This window comes from Cystoisospora suis (assembly GCF_002600585.1).
Source record: "Cystoisospora suis strain Wien I chromosome Unknown contig_1229, whole genome shotgun sequence".
Lineage (NCBI taxonomy): Eukaryota > Apicomplexa > Conoidasida > Eucoccidiorida > Sarcocystidae > Cystoisospora > Cystoisospora suis.
In genome coordinates, this window is record NW_027154030.1 from 31,994 (window position 1) to 49,545 (window position 17,552).

At 52.5% G+C, this 17,552-nt stretch overlaps 2 protein-coding genes across 2 annotated transcripts; one reads left to right on the plus strand and one right to left on the minus strand.

Moving 5' to 3' along the window:
* Nucleotides 1–226: 226 nt before the first annotated feature.
* CSUI_002889 (sugar transporter st1) lies at nt 227–9,809 on the plus strand (the record flags this gene model as incomplete). The annotated part of the gene is made up of 10 exons (XM_068063088.1): nt 227–2,399; nt 3,117–3,236; nt 3,972–4,110; nt 4,908–4,999; nt 5,550–5,738; nt 6,759–6,929; nt 7,262–7,366; nt 8,177–8,359; nt 8,984–9,101; nt 9,589–9,809. Exons 1-10 carry the CDS (start codon nt 1,953–1,955, stop codon nt 9,807–9,809), a joined length of 1,785 nt encoding a protein of 594 aa, XP_067924935.1. The 5' UTR covers nt 227–1,952.
* A 1,639-nt stretch (nt 9,810–11,448) lies between these two features.
* CSUI_002890 (zinc finger (ccch type) motif-containing protein) lies at nt 11,449–16,252 on the minus strand. Its single transcript, XM_068063089.1, has 4 exons — nt 15,641–16,252; nt 14,834–15,269; nt 13,668–14,329; nt 11,449–13,224 (listed from the first exon to the last, which is right to left on the minus strand). The coding sequence occupies exons 2-4, from the start codon at nt 15,190–15,192 to the stop codon at nt 12,356–12,358; spliced, it is 1,890 nt and encodes a 629-aa protein (XP_067924936.1). The 5' UTR covers nt 15,193–15,269; nt 15,641–16,252; the 3' UTR covers nt 11,449–12,355.
* Nucleotides 16,253–17,552: the final 1,300 nt, after the last annotated feature.

The window sequence follows — 17,552 nt, forward strand, 5'->3', positions numbered from 1 at the left end:
AGAACAGAACTATGTTTCTCAGTTCTTGTTGGAGCACCGGACGTTACACCAGGTGTCAGCGGCAGTCACTCTGGGGATTCAAACGGCAGCGGAGCAGAAACGTGAGCCGGAGCACCGCGTCTGCATGGGGGCTGTCACTGGCGGCGCTCTCTGGATCTTCAGCCTCACTTTCATGGTCTACGGCACTGCTCTAAAGCTCTGCCGTATACTACATGGAATCGTTCGGCCCGACAAGAGCTGCCCGCAGCAAATAACACTGATGAGTTAGATGCATCGATTCTCCGCGCACAAGCCGAGTGCTTCTCAGCGTAGGTCTTCGCGGAGTGGCATGGGAGTTACAGTACTGCCCTCGGCTGATGCCGGGGAGCAGCGTCCTCCCTGTGCTTCGTAACTGCAGAAATTCTTTGCAAGCTGCTGCTGTTTCACCTTCCTTTACTTCCGAGGAAGCCGACGCTTTTTAACGGGGGGGAGGTTGACATAAGTCCAGTCTCCTTTGTAGCATGGTAGAAACTCTCCCGAGGCTGATCTCCAGCAGTTCGCTTCGCCACCTGCGTACAAACAGACCAGCCATGGATCATTCTGCCATGGGGACAGCTGCCGCGACAGAGTCGGCCCTCGTTAATCTGTTTTTATCTTGTCCTCCTTATGCATCTTGATCGCTTTCGCCGCTGACCTTTGCGTTCGAGTTGCATCTTGTTGCCGGTGATCCACAGGCATCTGAACTTGGCAGCACTCCCGGCGTTCAGCGCCGCGTTAGTTGTAGCGTGGCCACTCTCCGTTTCTGTTTCGCATGTTCGCCTCTGCCACCTGCCCACGTGCAGCATTCTTCTTTCTACTTGGCTTGGTAGTGACTCGGCGTCCCGGTTCGGTCGCCCCAGGGTCCGAGACACGGAGGATTTCCGGAAGTTCTTCAGTTTCTCCTTTCTTTGAAATAGGTGACTTTCTGGACATGCTCCGTCCAGAACTGTCGGAGTAGTCCGGATACTGGGAATCTATTTTCGTTAGCTGCCTCCTCTTGGTTCCTCGTCTTCGCGTCCTCTCCTTTCTTCATGGAATAGAGTGTCTCGCCGGCGTCAACGCGAGGAAGGAACAGTTCGACTCTTTTCCAGAAACACCCTCCCTCACGAGGCTCACTGCTTCTCACATTTCCGCGTTCCCCTCCTTTCTTAGTTCCTCTGCATTGACACATGTGGACCTTGTGAACTTCCTCCACAATCGGCTACGCTCCGAGATTTGTCTTGCCAGGCCATACAGGTACAGGCAGGAGCTGCTGCCAAGGCAAGTCAACCTCTCCGTCTGCTGACAGACCAGGGCTTTCTTCTCAACTGCGGATCCGTCTTCTGGAAACATAGATAGCCGCCTAATCTTCGTGGCTGGTTCGCGGTTTGTCGCTCGTTTCCGGTGACCGCTGCTTCGCCACATGACCGAAGGAAAGAGTTCCTGTGTATCTCCGCCTTCTCTTCGCCGACTGTATGCCCGGACACTTCTGGCTCGCGCGAAGAGAAGTGTTTGCGACACATTTCCTCACCCACGGTGTTCACTCGTCTAAAAGGCTGTTCCCACATTTCCCGGTCAACATTTTCAGAGGATTACTATTGGCTCCAATGTGGAGGTACTACTTTGTCCTTATCATTCAGCATAGTTTCCTACTCTTAGTAGATCCTTCGCTTTACTGTGTTTCTTTATTCCTGGGAGGGACCCACTGTACTCCCCAATCGACTTTCTTCCAGACATTTTTCGCCGGTTGCTGCAACTTTACTTGCATGGGCCACCGTTGCTTGGGCTGAGTTGCTCGGCGCTTCTCCTGTGTCAGCCATTCAAAATTGAGCTCACTTGTTTGGATTCTGTCCTCTGCTAAAAACCGAGAGACTCGTTCGTTGTTTTTTTGTTGTCGTTCCCGGCCGGTCACGAGGACAGCTTCTCAGTTTTTCCCTTTTTTGATTTCCCACACAATGGAAAGGGCTGTCTCTCCTGAGTCTTCTTGTCGGTCCGAGCCGCCCAAGCTCCAATGTCCCACTATATCTCCGTCGCCATCGACAGTATCTACGACGCTCGATACGGCTCTTCCAGATGTCTTTGGACACCATGAAGACCGGGTGCTTAAGGCGCATCCTGCAGGGCTCCCGGACCAAGTGTCAAACGGAGAAGGGAGACAGGCAGGCTCGGGGAACACGCCGGTCGTTCACAATAACAATAAATCTCAAGTCATTCAGCCACTTGGCTTGAAGTTTTTCGTTGCTGCATTCACAGCCTCCCTTACGGGATTTATCGTGGGTTACGATTTGGGTTGTGTAGCGGTAGTCCTCAATCCTGTACAGACAGCCTTTCAGCTCTGTGGCTCAACCTTCACCTGTCCCGAAAAGAGTATGTTCATTGCTCTTATATCTCCGGGCGCTGCGGTAAGCCAACTCGGCTAGTGGGTGAATGCAGATTCATTATATCCCTCATTATATCTGTTCTCTTGGGTGTTTCGGTGTTTCTTGAGAATACATGGAGATCTTTATGTGACACATATATACATGTAGCTCGCCCCTGTCTCAGAGGTGGCGGAAGCTTTGTTTTCACGTTGTCCAACACACCGGCTCCAAATGGGTTCCTTCCTACGCGCATGAGCGGAGGCGTCTGTGGTGAACGCTTCCCAGGAAGCTCGATTCGCATCCATGTCAGGATCGAGTTCTGTATATACACGTGGGGGTTTCGTTATATCAGCTCTTCTCTCACAGTACAAGATAGGGTGCATGGTCATATAGCACATATTGTACGTCCCGTCAGTTGTATGAATGGTCGAGACCTAACACTGAGTGACGTGCTTGTGGGGGTTTATATGTGTCAGGCGCGTGCCCCCCTATCCAGTCCCTCACGCGTAGCCACTCAAAATGTGGCTCTTTCAAGGAAATCTTCTGTCTCTCGAGGCGCTTAAGGTGATAGATCTCCGCGCACATCCGCTGGAGGATTGGCGGCGAGTTTGTTGTCCCTTGGTCGCAGTGATTCGTCGAGGCTAGTACCTCAGCAGCGCTTGTTGTCGACCATGTTTCGTTTTGGTCGGTATAACCCCTGCGTTCCGTGGACATACTAGCCTTTTCCTCCTCTGTCTTGTGGGGCGACGACTTTCACAGCTTGGAGGAGTAACCGGAGGGTTGCTAGCAGATGCCTTTGGACGGCGGGCAGCCTTGGTCTTCAGCGACATGCTGGTTTTTTCCGCCGGGCTTCTCATTTCTCTTGGAGAAATCTTCGCGGTGAGTTCTCTTGCAGCATGAAGGAAAGGCAGGAGTGGGTTTTGTGTAGCCTACATGGCTATGCTATACATGGGGCATTCGGGACACTGGTCTCAGACAGCCCTCCCTTGTGCTCCTTTCTCCCGTTTTTTGCTTTGGCGTGTTTCACACTCCCACAGTACGCCCCGGTCATTCCCGGCCTTCACGTACGGACTCGTGAGTTGTTCTCGCTGGTTGGCGGTACTCTGATAGAGCTCCTCTGGTCTGAGGATTACCGAAAAACAAGTGCATGCTGTTCTGGCCCAGTCATTCAGGGCATCTTCGAACCGGTCGCACACACTAAGCGCAGATTTCCCCACGACAATGTGTGATGAAGCCTCCTTGGCTGTGGGCGCCGCGGTGGGCACTACGAAATCCGCTCGAGAACTTTATTTGCCCCTCAGTTTTCTGTTCGATGATTCTACCTACCTTCACACGCAGCTCTAGGAGGAAGCAAATATCTTTGTTCACGGGTTTTTAATCACTGGAAGAGTGGACACTCTAGTCGGGTGAAATCACTGAACAAAATGTGGCGCGTCGCTTCACTTAGCTATGCACGCACATCAGGGGATCTATCAACCAGTGTATCATGTCACGTTCCCCGGACCTCAGGTTTCCGTCTAGCTTTAGTCTTTTCTCATCGCTAATCAGTAAGTGTGTACGTTTTCGCATGCATATAACGCCTTGGGTCTGATTGTGTGGGGGTTCATTTTGTAGATGCTCTTAGTGGGAAGATTCCTCCTCGGCCTCGGTGCAGGAATCGGCTTCGTTGTGTTCGCAGCCTATATAAGTGAAATTACTCCTGAGTCCATTCGAGGTGCTTTAGTAGCGTCTCAAGAGATTCTACAGGTCATCGGTACGTTCCTTGTCAGTCTAGGTCAAATCTCGACCGTGCCTTGTGACCGGCTACCATCGTAGAGACGGTCTGTTCGCCTGCAGTGGACCAGACTGGATTCGACTGTAGAAGTGAATGTATCTCCGCCTAACTAAGCGCCCTGACACACCTTGCGATGCTATTAGTGACTGGAGGTATCACTCTTGGCAGTTTGGTTCTTGTCTCCTCGTAGAAGCCTGCCCGTACTACGGTGTGCCGTCACGTACCGTCACCATGCACTTCGGGACGCAGCTGAAGCTCCCCAAAAGAATGGATCTTGTTGTACTTCGCTCTTAATATAGGCTTATGTGACTGTGCACCCCAGGATCGTGTTTGAGCAGGTCAACCCCACGGGGGGCGCCTCTTTTTCCTCGCCCTGAACAGAGTGTCGCTCTCCCCGGCTTGCTGTATATGCAGGGTCACATCAGTTTGAAGCGTCAAGAGTCTCGGAGGTTGATGTATCATTGTAGGGCATGGTGTTGCATAGTATCCGAAGAATGCAAACATTACGAAGTCTATGGGTGAATGTGTGCGTTATGTTTACCCATCGTTGGCGTAGGTGAGCTGGTAACTTGCGGCTTCTTACCTTGCAGCAGATAGACAACGTCCTTCTCCGAGTGGGCCCGCTTCTTTTGTGTGAATGCTGCTGAGATTCAACAGTGAAAAACACATCAACGTGGCTGTAAGAAGAGGAGACTCAGACACTACAGCTCTGATCTGTACGTTATAGATAACACAGCTTTGCCATACAGGTATTTCTCTCGTTTGTGTCAACTCAGGATGCCTCGCTGCATATGCGGCTGCGTGGGGGGTGGGTGCAGAGCAGTGGCGACCTCTTACAGGGGTCATCGCATGCTTAGGGCTCCTGCAGGTAATGGTTGTATTAACTGTCTCCTGTCATGTTTTACTACATGCAGTTCTTACCACTGTGTGTCCAGACCAACCCTTTCTCTTTTAATTGTGTCTGTAGGCGCGTGTCCCTTCTTACCACCCGTCTCGTATTTCAGTGTCTTCTTGCTTTATGATTGCCACGTCCTCGTTTCTCGTTTGCATTTGCCAGTCTTTTTCTCCATTGCCCAGTAGTACAGCAGATTGTACCGTCTTCTCTTTTCTAACGGATTCTTTAGGCGTTTCTTAAGAACCGTCTACTCGGAGCTTTGGTGGACCCTCTGGTGCTTTCTTTGTATCCTTCTCTGTGTGATTCTTCACCGACAAACCGTGTACTCGTGTAGAAGCTTCGCTGTATTCCGCGCATCCGTGGGCTGACTCTGCTCCATGCTCGCTCGATCGAACACCTCTGTTCTTTAGTAGCATTCGTTCAGTCAGCATGAGTTTCCTTAGACTGAAGATCCACCCTCCTCCCTCTTACGCATTCTTTCATCGTGAGGGTTCCTGTCTTTCGATGCCTTTGTCACCTGCAGTTGGCATGTTTGCTGCTCTTTCTGCCCGAGAGCCCTCGATGGTTAGTCCAACGGGGAATGCTACGTAATGCCGAGGCGTCTCTCCGGCGATTGGGGACGAAACGAGCGGACGCAGAAGCTCATGTTCTTTCTCTCCAACAGCAAACGGCTCACCAGGCTCCGCCAGGCATTGCACAGTTCCTTCATCAGGTATCAATAGAGGACAATGTGACTCACCTCTGTGTCGGGGCTCTTTGTATGCAGTACCCCGGTTGTTTCCGTTGTTTGTATTGTGTGGATGACCTTTTCTTCCCTAATGCCTTTGTAGTGAGAATAATCAGTTCACTGATCTCTACTACCCAAGGAAGGCGATCGTCGCTACTTCATCTGACAGTCAGTAGTTTTACGTGCCTTGTTTCGACGTGATGTATCAAGGGGATGAAGGTTCATGGGATCGCCAGACCCAAAGCATGTCTTTCTACGAGGACCTTACGCGGTGTCATTGTAGATCGGCATTAAGTGGGTCTTCCGTACTCAGTTTATATCTCACTCATCCGCTCCCGCGCTTTTTGTACTTCTGCTCTCCTGTATATTTCAGCGGAGGGTGTGTAGTACTCAGAGATGCGAAGAACCTTGATAGCTTTCTTTCCTCCTAGTTCCTGCTCGCTGTGTCGTCTTCTTGTCGGGAGACAGCGACAGTGCTAATACTGTCGCCCTGAGGGGAGCAGACACGTAGAGGTGCATCGTGTGTATCTATCTGTTTGCTCCGGGACGTTCTTGTGAGTGCTACGGCTGTAGCAGTCCACGGTGTACGTACATACACTCATTAAAATGAACGACCAGGGGAGGAGCCTTGGCAATTTAGCACGTTTCGCAGAGCCGAGCTGTGATTACTAGGCGCTCTGCCTAAGTGTTGGTCTGGGCACAGCTCCGCTCTGCGGAACATGCTGAATTGCCGAGGCTCCTCCCCTGGTCGTTTATTTTGATGAGTGTATGAACGTACACCGTGGACTGCTACAGTAGTATGTGAGTCTCTTTCGGTGCCGCGTCTTCTTGTCCCAGTATAGGATCCGCTCCTGAGTACGTCAAGGTGTTTTCATGTGTCTCTGTCTTTAGACTCGTGTAGGGAAAATTCAGTTCCCTCAGTCCAGTCAGTCACGTTGTCGTACGGTCATTCGATCCTGCTTCCGTTTGCTTACCGATTTGGATGTCTGTGTTTCCGCTCTTCAGATCCGATCTGGACTGTCAAGCCACAGGAGGGTCTTAGCTCTTGCTGTCGCATGTGCCTTCGCGCACGTCGCTACAGGAGCGAATACAGTGCAGTATTTCGTCGTTGACATCTTTCAGTTTGGAGGAATCTGTGACACCCGGGCGCCTGACCTGGCTGTTGGCGTTGCTAAGGTGAGTCGGGGCTTGACCTTGTTTTTCCGCGTCTTCTTTTTTCTTCCTCGTCTTTCTTCGTTGTCATCTGCTAGTCTCATCTCGAGGGACGGCAGCTGTACAGAGAGAGTACCTGTTTCTACACCACGAAGTCGGTCTGTAGGATGGCAGTGATCCTTACATGGATAAGGGGTGTTCGGACAAATAGCTAGTGGCCGGCATCAAACGCAGCCCTGCTCTAGAGTCTGAAGTTCTTTGGGTCGCTAGTTTTGTCCGTGTTTCTCCTAGAGAGCTTTACGAATGGCGGCAAAGACATATTACTAATGCTTTTTTTCCCTTGTTTGATCTCTCAGATGCTGGGCGTAGTGGCATGCGTCGCTCTCGCCGACTCCTGGGGGAGGCGGCCTCTCCTCATTCTTGGTGTAACCGGCAGCTGCTTGTCTCATCTCTTTTCTTCGGTGAGTGATGGAGCTGACTTTCACTTCGTGCTCTTTCGTGTTGCTTTTTAACGATTTCGATACTTATAGCATATGTATGCCTTAGTTGCTGTAGGTCAGTATCTAAGGGTGTGAATCTCTTTGCGTGTGAGAGACAGAGTCACCTCAAAGCACGGGCTCTTCCGGATATGAGTCCCTTACTTTCACACAAGTATTTCTCATTTCAGCGGCCGTAGATATCTGTCGAAAGCAGCCATGTAGAAAGGAGTGACAGTTGCGGCATCTCGAAGAGGTAGTAAGAGTTCTGAAATACATGTGGGAGCTGTTCTTTAGTTCTTGAGATGCAACTCTGTTGTCGTCTTGGAGAACCTCTCTGTGCTGTTTGCTACGTACGTCCTTTCTCGGGAGACGTGCTTTCTTTCTCCCTAGCGAACATCCAACTAGTACCTTGTACTGTTCGAACAAGGAGACAGCATCCTAACAGGGGGAAGTGGGAGAGAGAAAGTCTCTCTTCTTTTTCTCTCCATATCCTATCTAGCGGTATACGGCACCCTTCTAAAAGGCTATACGCACAATATGTTTTAACTTCACGGTGGATACTGGTGCCTTGCACTGCATCGGCATATCCCCCTGGTATAGGCAGGTAGTACACTTCCTATACTCGTTACGAATACTGTCATTCCGTACCCAGATTGTGTGGTGAAGTTCCTTGTGTCATGTCCCTGTCGTCGGCATTCCGGATGTTGTTTTCTCCGGACTAAGGACAACGCGTTTTCGCAGTCGGACTATCAGAGCAATTGTCTCGATTTCTCCCCGGATTTCTTTTTTTAGATCTCTTTTGCATGGTTACAAGCGACCAGAGGCAAGTTGAGCGGCATGTGCCTTCCCGATGACACGACAGGGGGTCTTTCGAACCTGGCAACTCCGTCGTACCTCATCCTCGGGTCTATCTTAGGATACATCTTCTTTTGGAGTATCGGCTGGGCTTGTCTAATGCTAGTCGTGTCTAGCGAGGTCAGTTTTCGGATGTACGTGCCCATATATGTACGTCTGCTCATGTATTTATACTCACATGTATATATATGTATGAATTCCGTATCGTGTTAGGGTAAGTACGGCGGTGGTTGGCATTTCTGTTCCTGCATCCATCGAAGGATTCGCTTGAGTTTATAGATTGACACCATCGTAGTAGTTCAAAGTCTCGTACTCCTGGGTTACTGAACCCGCGTGCACCGGTGGTGGCTAAGAATCCTGAAAGTGGCCACATGGGAGTCAGTGTCTGGAAAGCTATGTGAGATTTGTACAGTTAGCTGTGGCGAAGTGTCTACCAAGTGTAAACAAGATGGGCGTTATGCTAGGCGGTTCAGGTAGTTCGAAAAGGCCGGAGTGGTCGAAGGGGGTCTACTGCATTGTGGTTGTTCCCGTTGAGGAGTGTCTAGGTGACTCCTCACCTTTTTGTCAGTTTTCATTTTCACATTAGTAGTCCGATGAACTTCCGCATCTTCAGAAAACTTCGTAACGATTTTGCAGGAGAGCAGTGGTAGAACTATCTGTCCGAAGTGAATGCAACCCTGGCACTGGACGGCACAGGTCTGTTTGGCGTAAAGGGTGAGATTCTCTATCTGCACGTCTTTTCAGATTCTTCCCACCTGCGTACGGGGCCTAGGCATCGGGTTCACGACGATGACCTTCTCACTTTTGGTTTTTATCTTGCAAAGTAGTCTGGAGCCTCTTTTTGGAGTCGCCACTCCGGCAGGTCAGCTCAGTCAACCCAGACTTGTTTTGAGACGTTACTGCCTGGAGGGAGTGACGAAGCAAGCAATTTAGTTCTGTGGAAACCCTTTGCAGTTTGTGTAAGAATGCATTCGCCGCCGTTGTCGGTGGCAGTCAGAGTGTAGCGATGTAGGTGTCATCGTAGATGTGAGTTTCTTTCTTAGGAATGCTCTCTCAAGAGCTGTGACCGTTATTTCCGGAACCGCCAGATGGTCGCCAGGGGCACGAGAGAACAGAGCTACTGGTGGCCAAAGTGGCCGTGTGTGTTCAGTGTGAGGTCGTGGCCGTGAATTGCTGATAAGGTATCCTCTCCCTTTTGGTTTGTGCCTCCGGTGAGAGCACGGTCATGTGCTGAACCGGTTGTTTTTCTGGATTCTTTTGATTTTGCTAGGAGCTTGAGAAAACCATTGCGAACTCTCGTCTGTCATGTTCCCATAGCAATTTCTTGTGATGCGGTTTGGCTACTGCAGGCACCTTCGGCATTTTGTGGTTTACAAGCGTTTTTTCACTGCTGTTTATCGTCGTGGCGGTGCCCGAGGGCAAGGGCAGATCTCTGGAGGATGTGCAGCGAGAACAAGAGACGTATAGCAAGGAGGTCGACAGACATTTTGCCCGTGGGAAGATCGGGGGCGCAGGAAGCTCAGGGGAACACCGGCGACCGGCATCTCAGGATGTCGTGGTGGCGAAATGACAGAAGGAATTCGGCGTTTTTTTTTCTTTTTTTTCCCATGTCACTGTTAAGGGAACAGTGGGCTCTCCTCCAAGGGCAGGCAAAGTAGGAGATTTGCGATCTGGATTTCCTTGTCTAGGTGGGGTGGAAGGAGACAGCCGACAGGCGCGTGCCGGCAGCCGAATTACCTATTCGCCTGTACAGAGTAGTGTCCGAAGTTTTCTAGGGAACGAAACCAAGCACGCAATTGAAGGGGCAGTGGTGTTCGATCACCAATAATGTAGACAAGTAGAGTTACACGCATGACAGGCGGCGGCCGGGGGTTGGCTTTTTAAGAGGCTGTACTGATGCGCCCCTTCTTACTTCGGGTCTGCTCGCAGCACTTCGAGCAGCGGGTGACGGTGACCACTCCGTGGTCATGACGGGCGCGTCGCCATTCGCTGAGCGTGGCACGTTCAGCTTAGCCCATCTGATATTGGCGAGTGGTTTCTCCCGGGACAGGGTCAGTGCTGAAATTGGGGGCCAGTTCTTGTTTTATTCCAGACAATGGTGTCGCCATTTCTCCCAGGTTATTCCCGGGAACACATTGGGCCTCGAAGAAACTCCGGAGGTTTGGCGGGCATGGGGGCTCCATTCGGGACCCTCAGTTTCACAGCGGGTTGTTGGTGGCACAGCTCAAGGCGAGCTGCATACCCATTTGTTTGTGAATGTGAGACTTTTGAAGGAGGAGCATTCAGAGCTATGGCACAGGGCTGCACGACCTTGTGCGTGTCCGCTCTCAGTGCTGTGATCCTGAGAATCAGAAGGAACGGCAGTCAATGCATTGTACGAGCTGCTGGTTGTGAACTTGCATCAGTATCGAAGAGATCACTGAGATCTCCGGAGAGCTCAAAAAGATAGCTTGGGCACTGCACTTCGGACGGTTTGCATGTTGTAGGCTGCTGCGTGAGCGCGCTCATTCCTTTGTGCAAGCGGCCGTTGTGACTACAGTCTGTTCTCTCGCTTACCGTTGGAGAGCCGTCGGCTTGTCCATCGCGCTTGGATTCCTGCAGTGCGTTCGGTTGTGAAGACCCCGGGTCTTCGGCCCAGTTTGAGGGTAGCAATTGCTGTGGCACGTCACCCGAGGCTGTCACCTTCACGTTGTAACTTGTGTCGGATTGCGGAAGCAGAAGCGAAACAGGGAATCAGAATAAGACACAAGAGCTGCCGCGAGTGCTTGAGAAACCCGTAACATGTGCAAACCGAGCAGTGGGATAGGGGGAATGGGTGGGCACCGGCAAAACTTACTGCAAAAGTAGCGTACCTAATGTCTGTATTGCACGCTTTTGCCTCAGACGGGAGGTACGAGCAACTTCGCCGAAGCTCGCCTGATGCGTGGCGTACTGATATGCACAGCGGCACTACTTCCGTCATTTTGCCCTTTGCTGCACTTCCTGCAAATATCTACCGACGTAAAGTGCCTCCTTGACACTTGGGGCGGTGCGCTGTGGCGGTGGCGGCATCCAAGCGCGCGCATCCACGGTTAAGCCTCACCCCAACAAAGCAAAACCCGCATAACTGTTCGCTAGTCCAAGGTGCGAGTGAGGATTTCTGCCAGTAGTGTGTTCAAGTGTCGTTCAGTGTGACGGGTGTTTTGTGATCCCTGAAGGCGATCACGCCGTGTTTGAGCGTGGATGTCCCCGGGCAATGATGCAGGAGCCACAGCGGGCCCACTTAGGAACCGCTCCTGCTGAGCAACATACGCGGTGATATTTGACCGAGTTCCCCCGACACGAGATATACAACCTGTTTTATTGTTTGGTCACGGAGTCGACACCGGAAGCGGGTCTCTGCCGACTCCGGGGTACGTCGGGTTGCTGCAAGTCCTGTTATGAATACACGTATCATCGAATCGTTTGCCAACGAAGTATACACAAAACATGAAGGACATGAGACCCGAAGAATCTCTTGGGTTGGCCACGGACATCGAACTCCGCCAGCCGGCAGCTGGAAGGGGTAGGCGGGTCACAACACGATAGTAGTGATAAAACCTGTTGAACCTGGGAAGGGGACAGGAAAGGAAAAGAACTGTGCAGAGAATAAAACACAGGAGTGAAACGGGTGCGTGTTTAGTCGGGCGGCACCTGAGGCGGGCAGGTGGCCGGCAGAAACGCCAGGCGACTGCCCTGATGTCAACTGGGTGGAAACCCAAAAAATCCCTCAATCGAGAAGCCGACCCTGCACCCAGAGAAGCTCCAAAGATAACTGGCGGCCAAGAATACTCTCAAGGCTTCTCGCTGGTAAACAACAGTCTGACTAGGCTTCGCAGAGACTCGGCATGCCGAAGAACGCAGTTTTCGCGCAAGACCACAGTCGACTGTGAAGTCGAGCGTATCCACCCTCGAGTACCTTCTGCCGCTGCCAGGCCGGAAGCATGCCTGGTATCTGGGTTCTTGTTTGGTTAATAGTTCCCGATAAACGGCCAAATTGGTAGATGCGGCTTGCGTCCGAGGAAGTACAGTGGCGGAGACTGGCGGTCCAGGCCCAATACGTTATGAGAACGCTGATGGTGCACCTCTGCGGAGACTTCACTGATGCACAGTCTCTGGCCACACGGATTGATCTCGGACGGTTTCGGTGTGGTGCGGCTCTGTCTGCGCTCGCATCTCGGCCAGTGCACCTGAGAAGAGCGAGCGGGCACCTAGGAGATGGCGTTCGTCTTTTCGGATGCTGTCAACCTTTCCACCTTGCAGAGTGCCCGTTTCTTTCTCTTCGGGGTTATTGCAGTGTGGAGTATCAGAATCCGCAAGCAAGAGATCTATTGGAAGCAGAGACTGGATCACTGCTTGCGTGCGGGGGGTCAAAGGGCTGCTGTTTTCTTCTGCGGCAGAGAGCTTGCCCGGCCAGATACTGTTACATTCCTCCTTACCCCACTGGAGCAGGAGGCGTCGTTGCAGGTGAAGAAGAAGTTGCTCATGTTCCTGGTCGCGGGGCGTGTCTGGTGTCTCTGCGCGGACATGCTCAAAACCTGGTGGAGCTGACAATAGAGTTGTGGCTGCTAAAGCTCGATGGTCGGATGGAGGCGGAGCAGCGACTGGGAAGAAAGATTCTTCATGAAAGCCGCTGAGATGAGTCGAAGAGGTTCTCCAGGACGAGTGTTTCGCGCTCAAGGAGTCGTGTGTAGAGTGGCTTGCGCCTGATAGCACGCAGGGGTTTTCTCTAGGCGCAAGTGTCCGGGCGTAGCTCGTCCGGCCGGCCTCCCCCATCAGGGGTGGGACAAAATTTCCCGACCGCTCTGATGCTAAAGAACCACCGGACGGGCTGACAGGCACCGGAACGGCTTCGCCTCCCATCAGCGACGGAAGCACGGAGTTCTTGGCAATAGGACCGACGGGAACTCTGTTCACTGCTGCGGCGCCTTCTCGGAGCATATCGACGTCCGTTCCCGTGCTAATACCTGAACAGAGAGAAGACAGCATCGGACAGTGGCCGCTGGACGTTTGCCTGCTTCTCACGCAGCATGAAGAGTCCAAGTGCGACCGGCCGGAAGGCACTACGGACAAGGGAATGTCTAACCACATCGCACATGCAGAGTCCAAGTCCGACCGGCCGGAAGGCACTACGGCCAAGGGAATGTCTAACCACATCTACTCCCCAGGTGAACCAAGGGTGCAAGCTTAAGGTTGTCAGTCACGCCGGAGTGATGAGGATACAGAGGGATGTCCTCTCCCGGAGGGCAGAACGCAGAACGACAAGGATCTTACCTGCTGCAGGCCGCCGTTGCCGCTCCAGTGTTTTCAGAGCCGAGAATGTAGAATGTTGGAACTGTAAACCGGAGTTATTTACAGGGAACGTGTCTAAACTATTGTAAGGTGGGCAGTTTCCTCCCGTCCCGCCTACCTGTCAAGCCGAAGAAGCATTGTTCCTGTTCTTCGATCTTCTGCCCGGTTACAGCACGATGGACTTTGTGCAGCGGGCCCGGCAGTCTGCAAATTGTCCTTTCCGATTCCGCCAACGTCGGTGGAGACCCTTCTTCGAAGGAGCAAAGTTTTCGCGGCGACACAAAGCTGCCCGCTCTGCACGCATCCCCCTGCCTGCCGAACAGGGTTATGTGTTCATTCAAAGCTTTTTCACTTATGACTCGAGAAGGCTCCGTGACGCTGCCAGCAATCGAGGGCCACGGGCTGCTGTCCTGGCGCTTGCTGCGCGAGATCGGCCGGCACCCGTGCCTTCCTTGCAGCTGATTTTTCGTGTCTTTCACGGGCGTAGTGTCTCCAGGAGCCTCAGGGTGACGGGATGGAGTAAGATTCAGGCTTGGCTTCGCTAAGAACGTGACTTGATTCTTTTTCTCTTGGAAGAGGATCTCCGTCGGTGGGGTAGTTGGAGACTCCAGCCGACGAAGCTCGGAGGGGGAATGTGCGTAAGGGCACCGCAGCCCATAGAGGCAGCCACGGCCGCCTTGTTCTTGGGCAAACCTGCAGATCCGCGTCTTGAATTCTGAAAAGTTACATGTGTATCGCAGCTCGTCTTCCGAGTGTGCAAACCGGCACGCCTTATTCTTGCTGCACAAAAATGCGAGATACGCAGCCAGGGCCGTATGCGGTTTTGAAAGCTCAGACAAACGCCGTTCTACGTGAAAACTGCGGCACTCTTTGACCAGGAGAGCTGGCTCCAGAGACAGGCCGACTCCACTACAACCGTACCGATGGTCGCGTATGCACCCCCGTGCAGTTGAAGAGAGAAAACAGAAGCCTCGCTAACGGAGGAGGACGGCCAGGCCAGTAGCTCACTCGAGCGGGGGTCTCTTTAGTGTACTCATCAACTTCATCGTGCAGTCCACGTGTAAGCAGCGTCCGGAGTTCACCGCACACATCTGACTGCAGTCGCTGATGCTTAGTGCTGTAGTCCTACGGCAGACTGCGCGCAGCCGCCCTGTCTGGACAACAGCTCAGTTTATGGGCAAACAGCCACTCAAGAACGCAAATGTTCGTGCCCCAGAGCCACTCCCACTTTTTTTTTTATGTTCTTGCAGATCGTCACACGCACAGCTACTTCTGGTGACGTACCAGCCTTTTCCTGCAAGCACGAGAGAACACATCTTTGTCTTCCGGAGGTCTGGCAGGCTTCTCATCTCGTCAACAGAGTGCGCGTAGGGACAGTCTGCTCCTCTACTGCACCCTTTCGTCTGATTGTCAATGCACAGCTTCGTCTTGAACATCTGGCTGGCCACAATCGCAGAACCAGGCTGCGACGCCTGCCGCACAGGTCCGTAGCCACGCCCCGGCGTGGAGGATGACGAGCTCTGTCCTTTTGCGCCCCGACGACTCTTATCTTCCTGCAGGTGAAGCTTCCCGTCAGTCCCCCCCGTCCGGGAAAGCTGAGCCCGCGGCGTGAGGCGAGGAGTAGTTGAGGTGGCAATCGACATTGTTGTAGGTGCCTGTTTATATCCAGTGTGCGGGTCTCTTGGGAGGAACCACTTCCCTCCCTAGCTTATGGATGGTTCTGCAGCGCACAGAGTCCGCTCAGCTCGGATAGCGCGACTGGCGTGCGGGTGTCAGTCTGCATATACTGTGACCTCTATTGAAGCTCAGCGCGCACAATGCATCCGATCATCTGGCTGGTCCGAAAACTGCTGCCTTTGTCATGTGCACGTCCTTCACGGCAGCGCTCCCTCTGATAGAAGGAATGGGTTCCCCTAAGGCCGGACTAGCGCAAAAAACGTAAGAAACAAAGCAAAAACACGTTCTATGCGTGTAATCATGCACGTTCCAAGAGTGCGTTGGGATTCGGGCGGAACACCGCAGATTCTATTTCCATGCAACCCACACCCGATTCTCAGCAAGAGTGTGTTACCTGTGGACGGCAGTCCTTACCAAGTCATATCACTTGCTCAGGAGACCAAGGAAATAACCAAGACAAAGTGCATAGGTTGAAAAGTCACGCCATCCCATTTCGAGGCTCACAGGAGTCGCCCTGGATTAAAAACTCGTACACACAGTTGCTCAGCGCTGGCTGAGTCACCGAGACGGCCTCTAGAACATCGAAAAACTTTAATATTCACTACTGGGGGACGAAGGCAAATGCGAAAGCTGTTCGGTCGGGTCGCAATGGGCTTTTCACATTGGTTCACCCTCAGCCGACGCAGGGCGTTAACGCACGACCGCGTTCTGAGGGCAAGATCAGAGTGGGGTCGCAAGAGTGAAAAGAAAGCTTTCGTGAGGAGACTGCAAAAACCCCCATGAAGAACAAGTAGAGCGCCCGTGAATCCTCTGACTGAGGAGAGCACCGGTTTGTTTCTGGAGTTTGTATACCTTCCTTGCCAGGCGGATAGAACACAGGAAAAACACTCAGCGCTAGAGGTCTTGCCCCCAGGGGAAACCTGTCGAAGCTTTGGAAATTGGTCGTCAAGCAGAAAACTACGAAAAAACCGGAGGCTTAAGATGCATGGAAAAATGTCCTGAACCAACTGACAGCTCAGCGTATCGAGATTTTGAGTGTTGTTTGATTGGGTCGGTAGTTCGACGCCCAACACTTGCTCTTGGGGCGCGCAGCGCTGTTTTCGGCGTCGTGGTGTCATATACCCTCGGCAGACGATCGAGCGCGACCGCGTCAAAGCCCCCTGAGGCAGCTGGAAAAGACTCATTTTCGGATCAAGATGGTCAGTCTACACAACAGATTACCCGCCCAGAAGTGAAGCCCACCTACTTCTTTGTATACATTCCACTGGTATTTTGGGTTGTATGGGGCATCCAGCTGTGTAGTCAGTGGGAGGGTCCTACTCCGGGTGGAACAAAATGAGCAAAGGAAACCCAACCTCTCGTACTGGGGAGTTGGTGTCTCATTTCGTGTTTTTCTGATCATAACACGTACCATCCTGAACGTGCAGGGTCCAGTCCCTCATGAGGGGGTGCACCTTTAGATATTTTTGCTGCTGGGCTCTCCGGCTGTCACTGCTGGGAACTTCCACCACACACCTAGTATAGTCGGTGTAGAGCTGGCGCGTGAACTATGGGGAAAGAGATCCCTCTTGTGCGTGATCCCAGCGGAGCTGACACCGTGCTGCCTTGGCAGGTTACTCAGAAGGGAATACGCCTCCTGATGTCCCTAGTCTCAGAAGGAATACCAAAGCCAGTGGCCTGTCCGAGATGGCAGCATTTGCCAGAGCGAGTCTGTGGTTCCACTTACAGTTTGTCTCCCGGCAGTTCCTGTCAACACATCTAACGCAATTGCGCGGCGCCACACAAGGGAACCTGGAGAGGCAGCCCGGCAGTGTCTTTTCCATCGCCAGCGGCTTCTTTGTCAGAAACTGCCTCTGGAGATGTAAGGGGGGCTTTCGTCCCGAGAGAACGATATCTCCCGACAAAGACCGAATTGTGCCGGCTTCCAGGTGAGAGACCGGACTTGCAGTCTCCGTCTTCGACGCGCGACGAAGGACAGAGTGGTCGCTGTACAGCACGGCTTGCCTCCGAACAAGACCGAGCCCCAGTGTGGAAGTAATCGCGATAATACAACAGGCGAAAGAACCGACCCAGGATCCTTCTCTGAGAGCCACAGACTTGTGCCTCACCTGTCTCGGGTGCCTCCCTAGAGCGGTGTGACACGTTTCGTCTCCAAGACCGATGCAGAAATCCACAAGGCAAAAGTACGAGGTTGGTTGGACGGAAAATACCTTGGGAGAACAGCCGATTTCCACAAAAGTCCCCAAGAAAAATTGCGGCAGAAGAGAACTATGAAACTGCGAGACTCTGTGGGGACCTGTGCACAGGGCGTTTGGCGCAGTCGGTA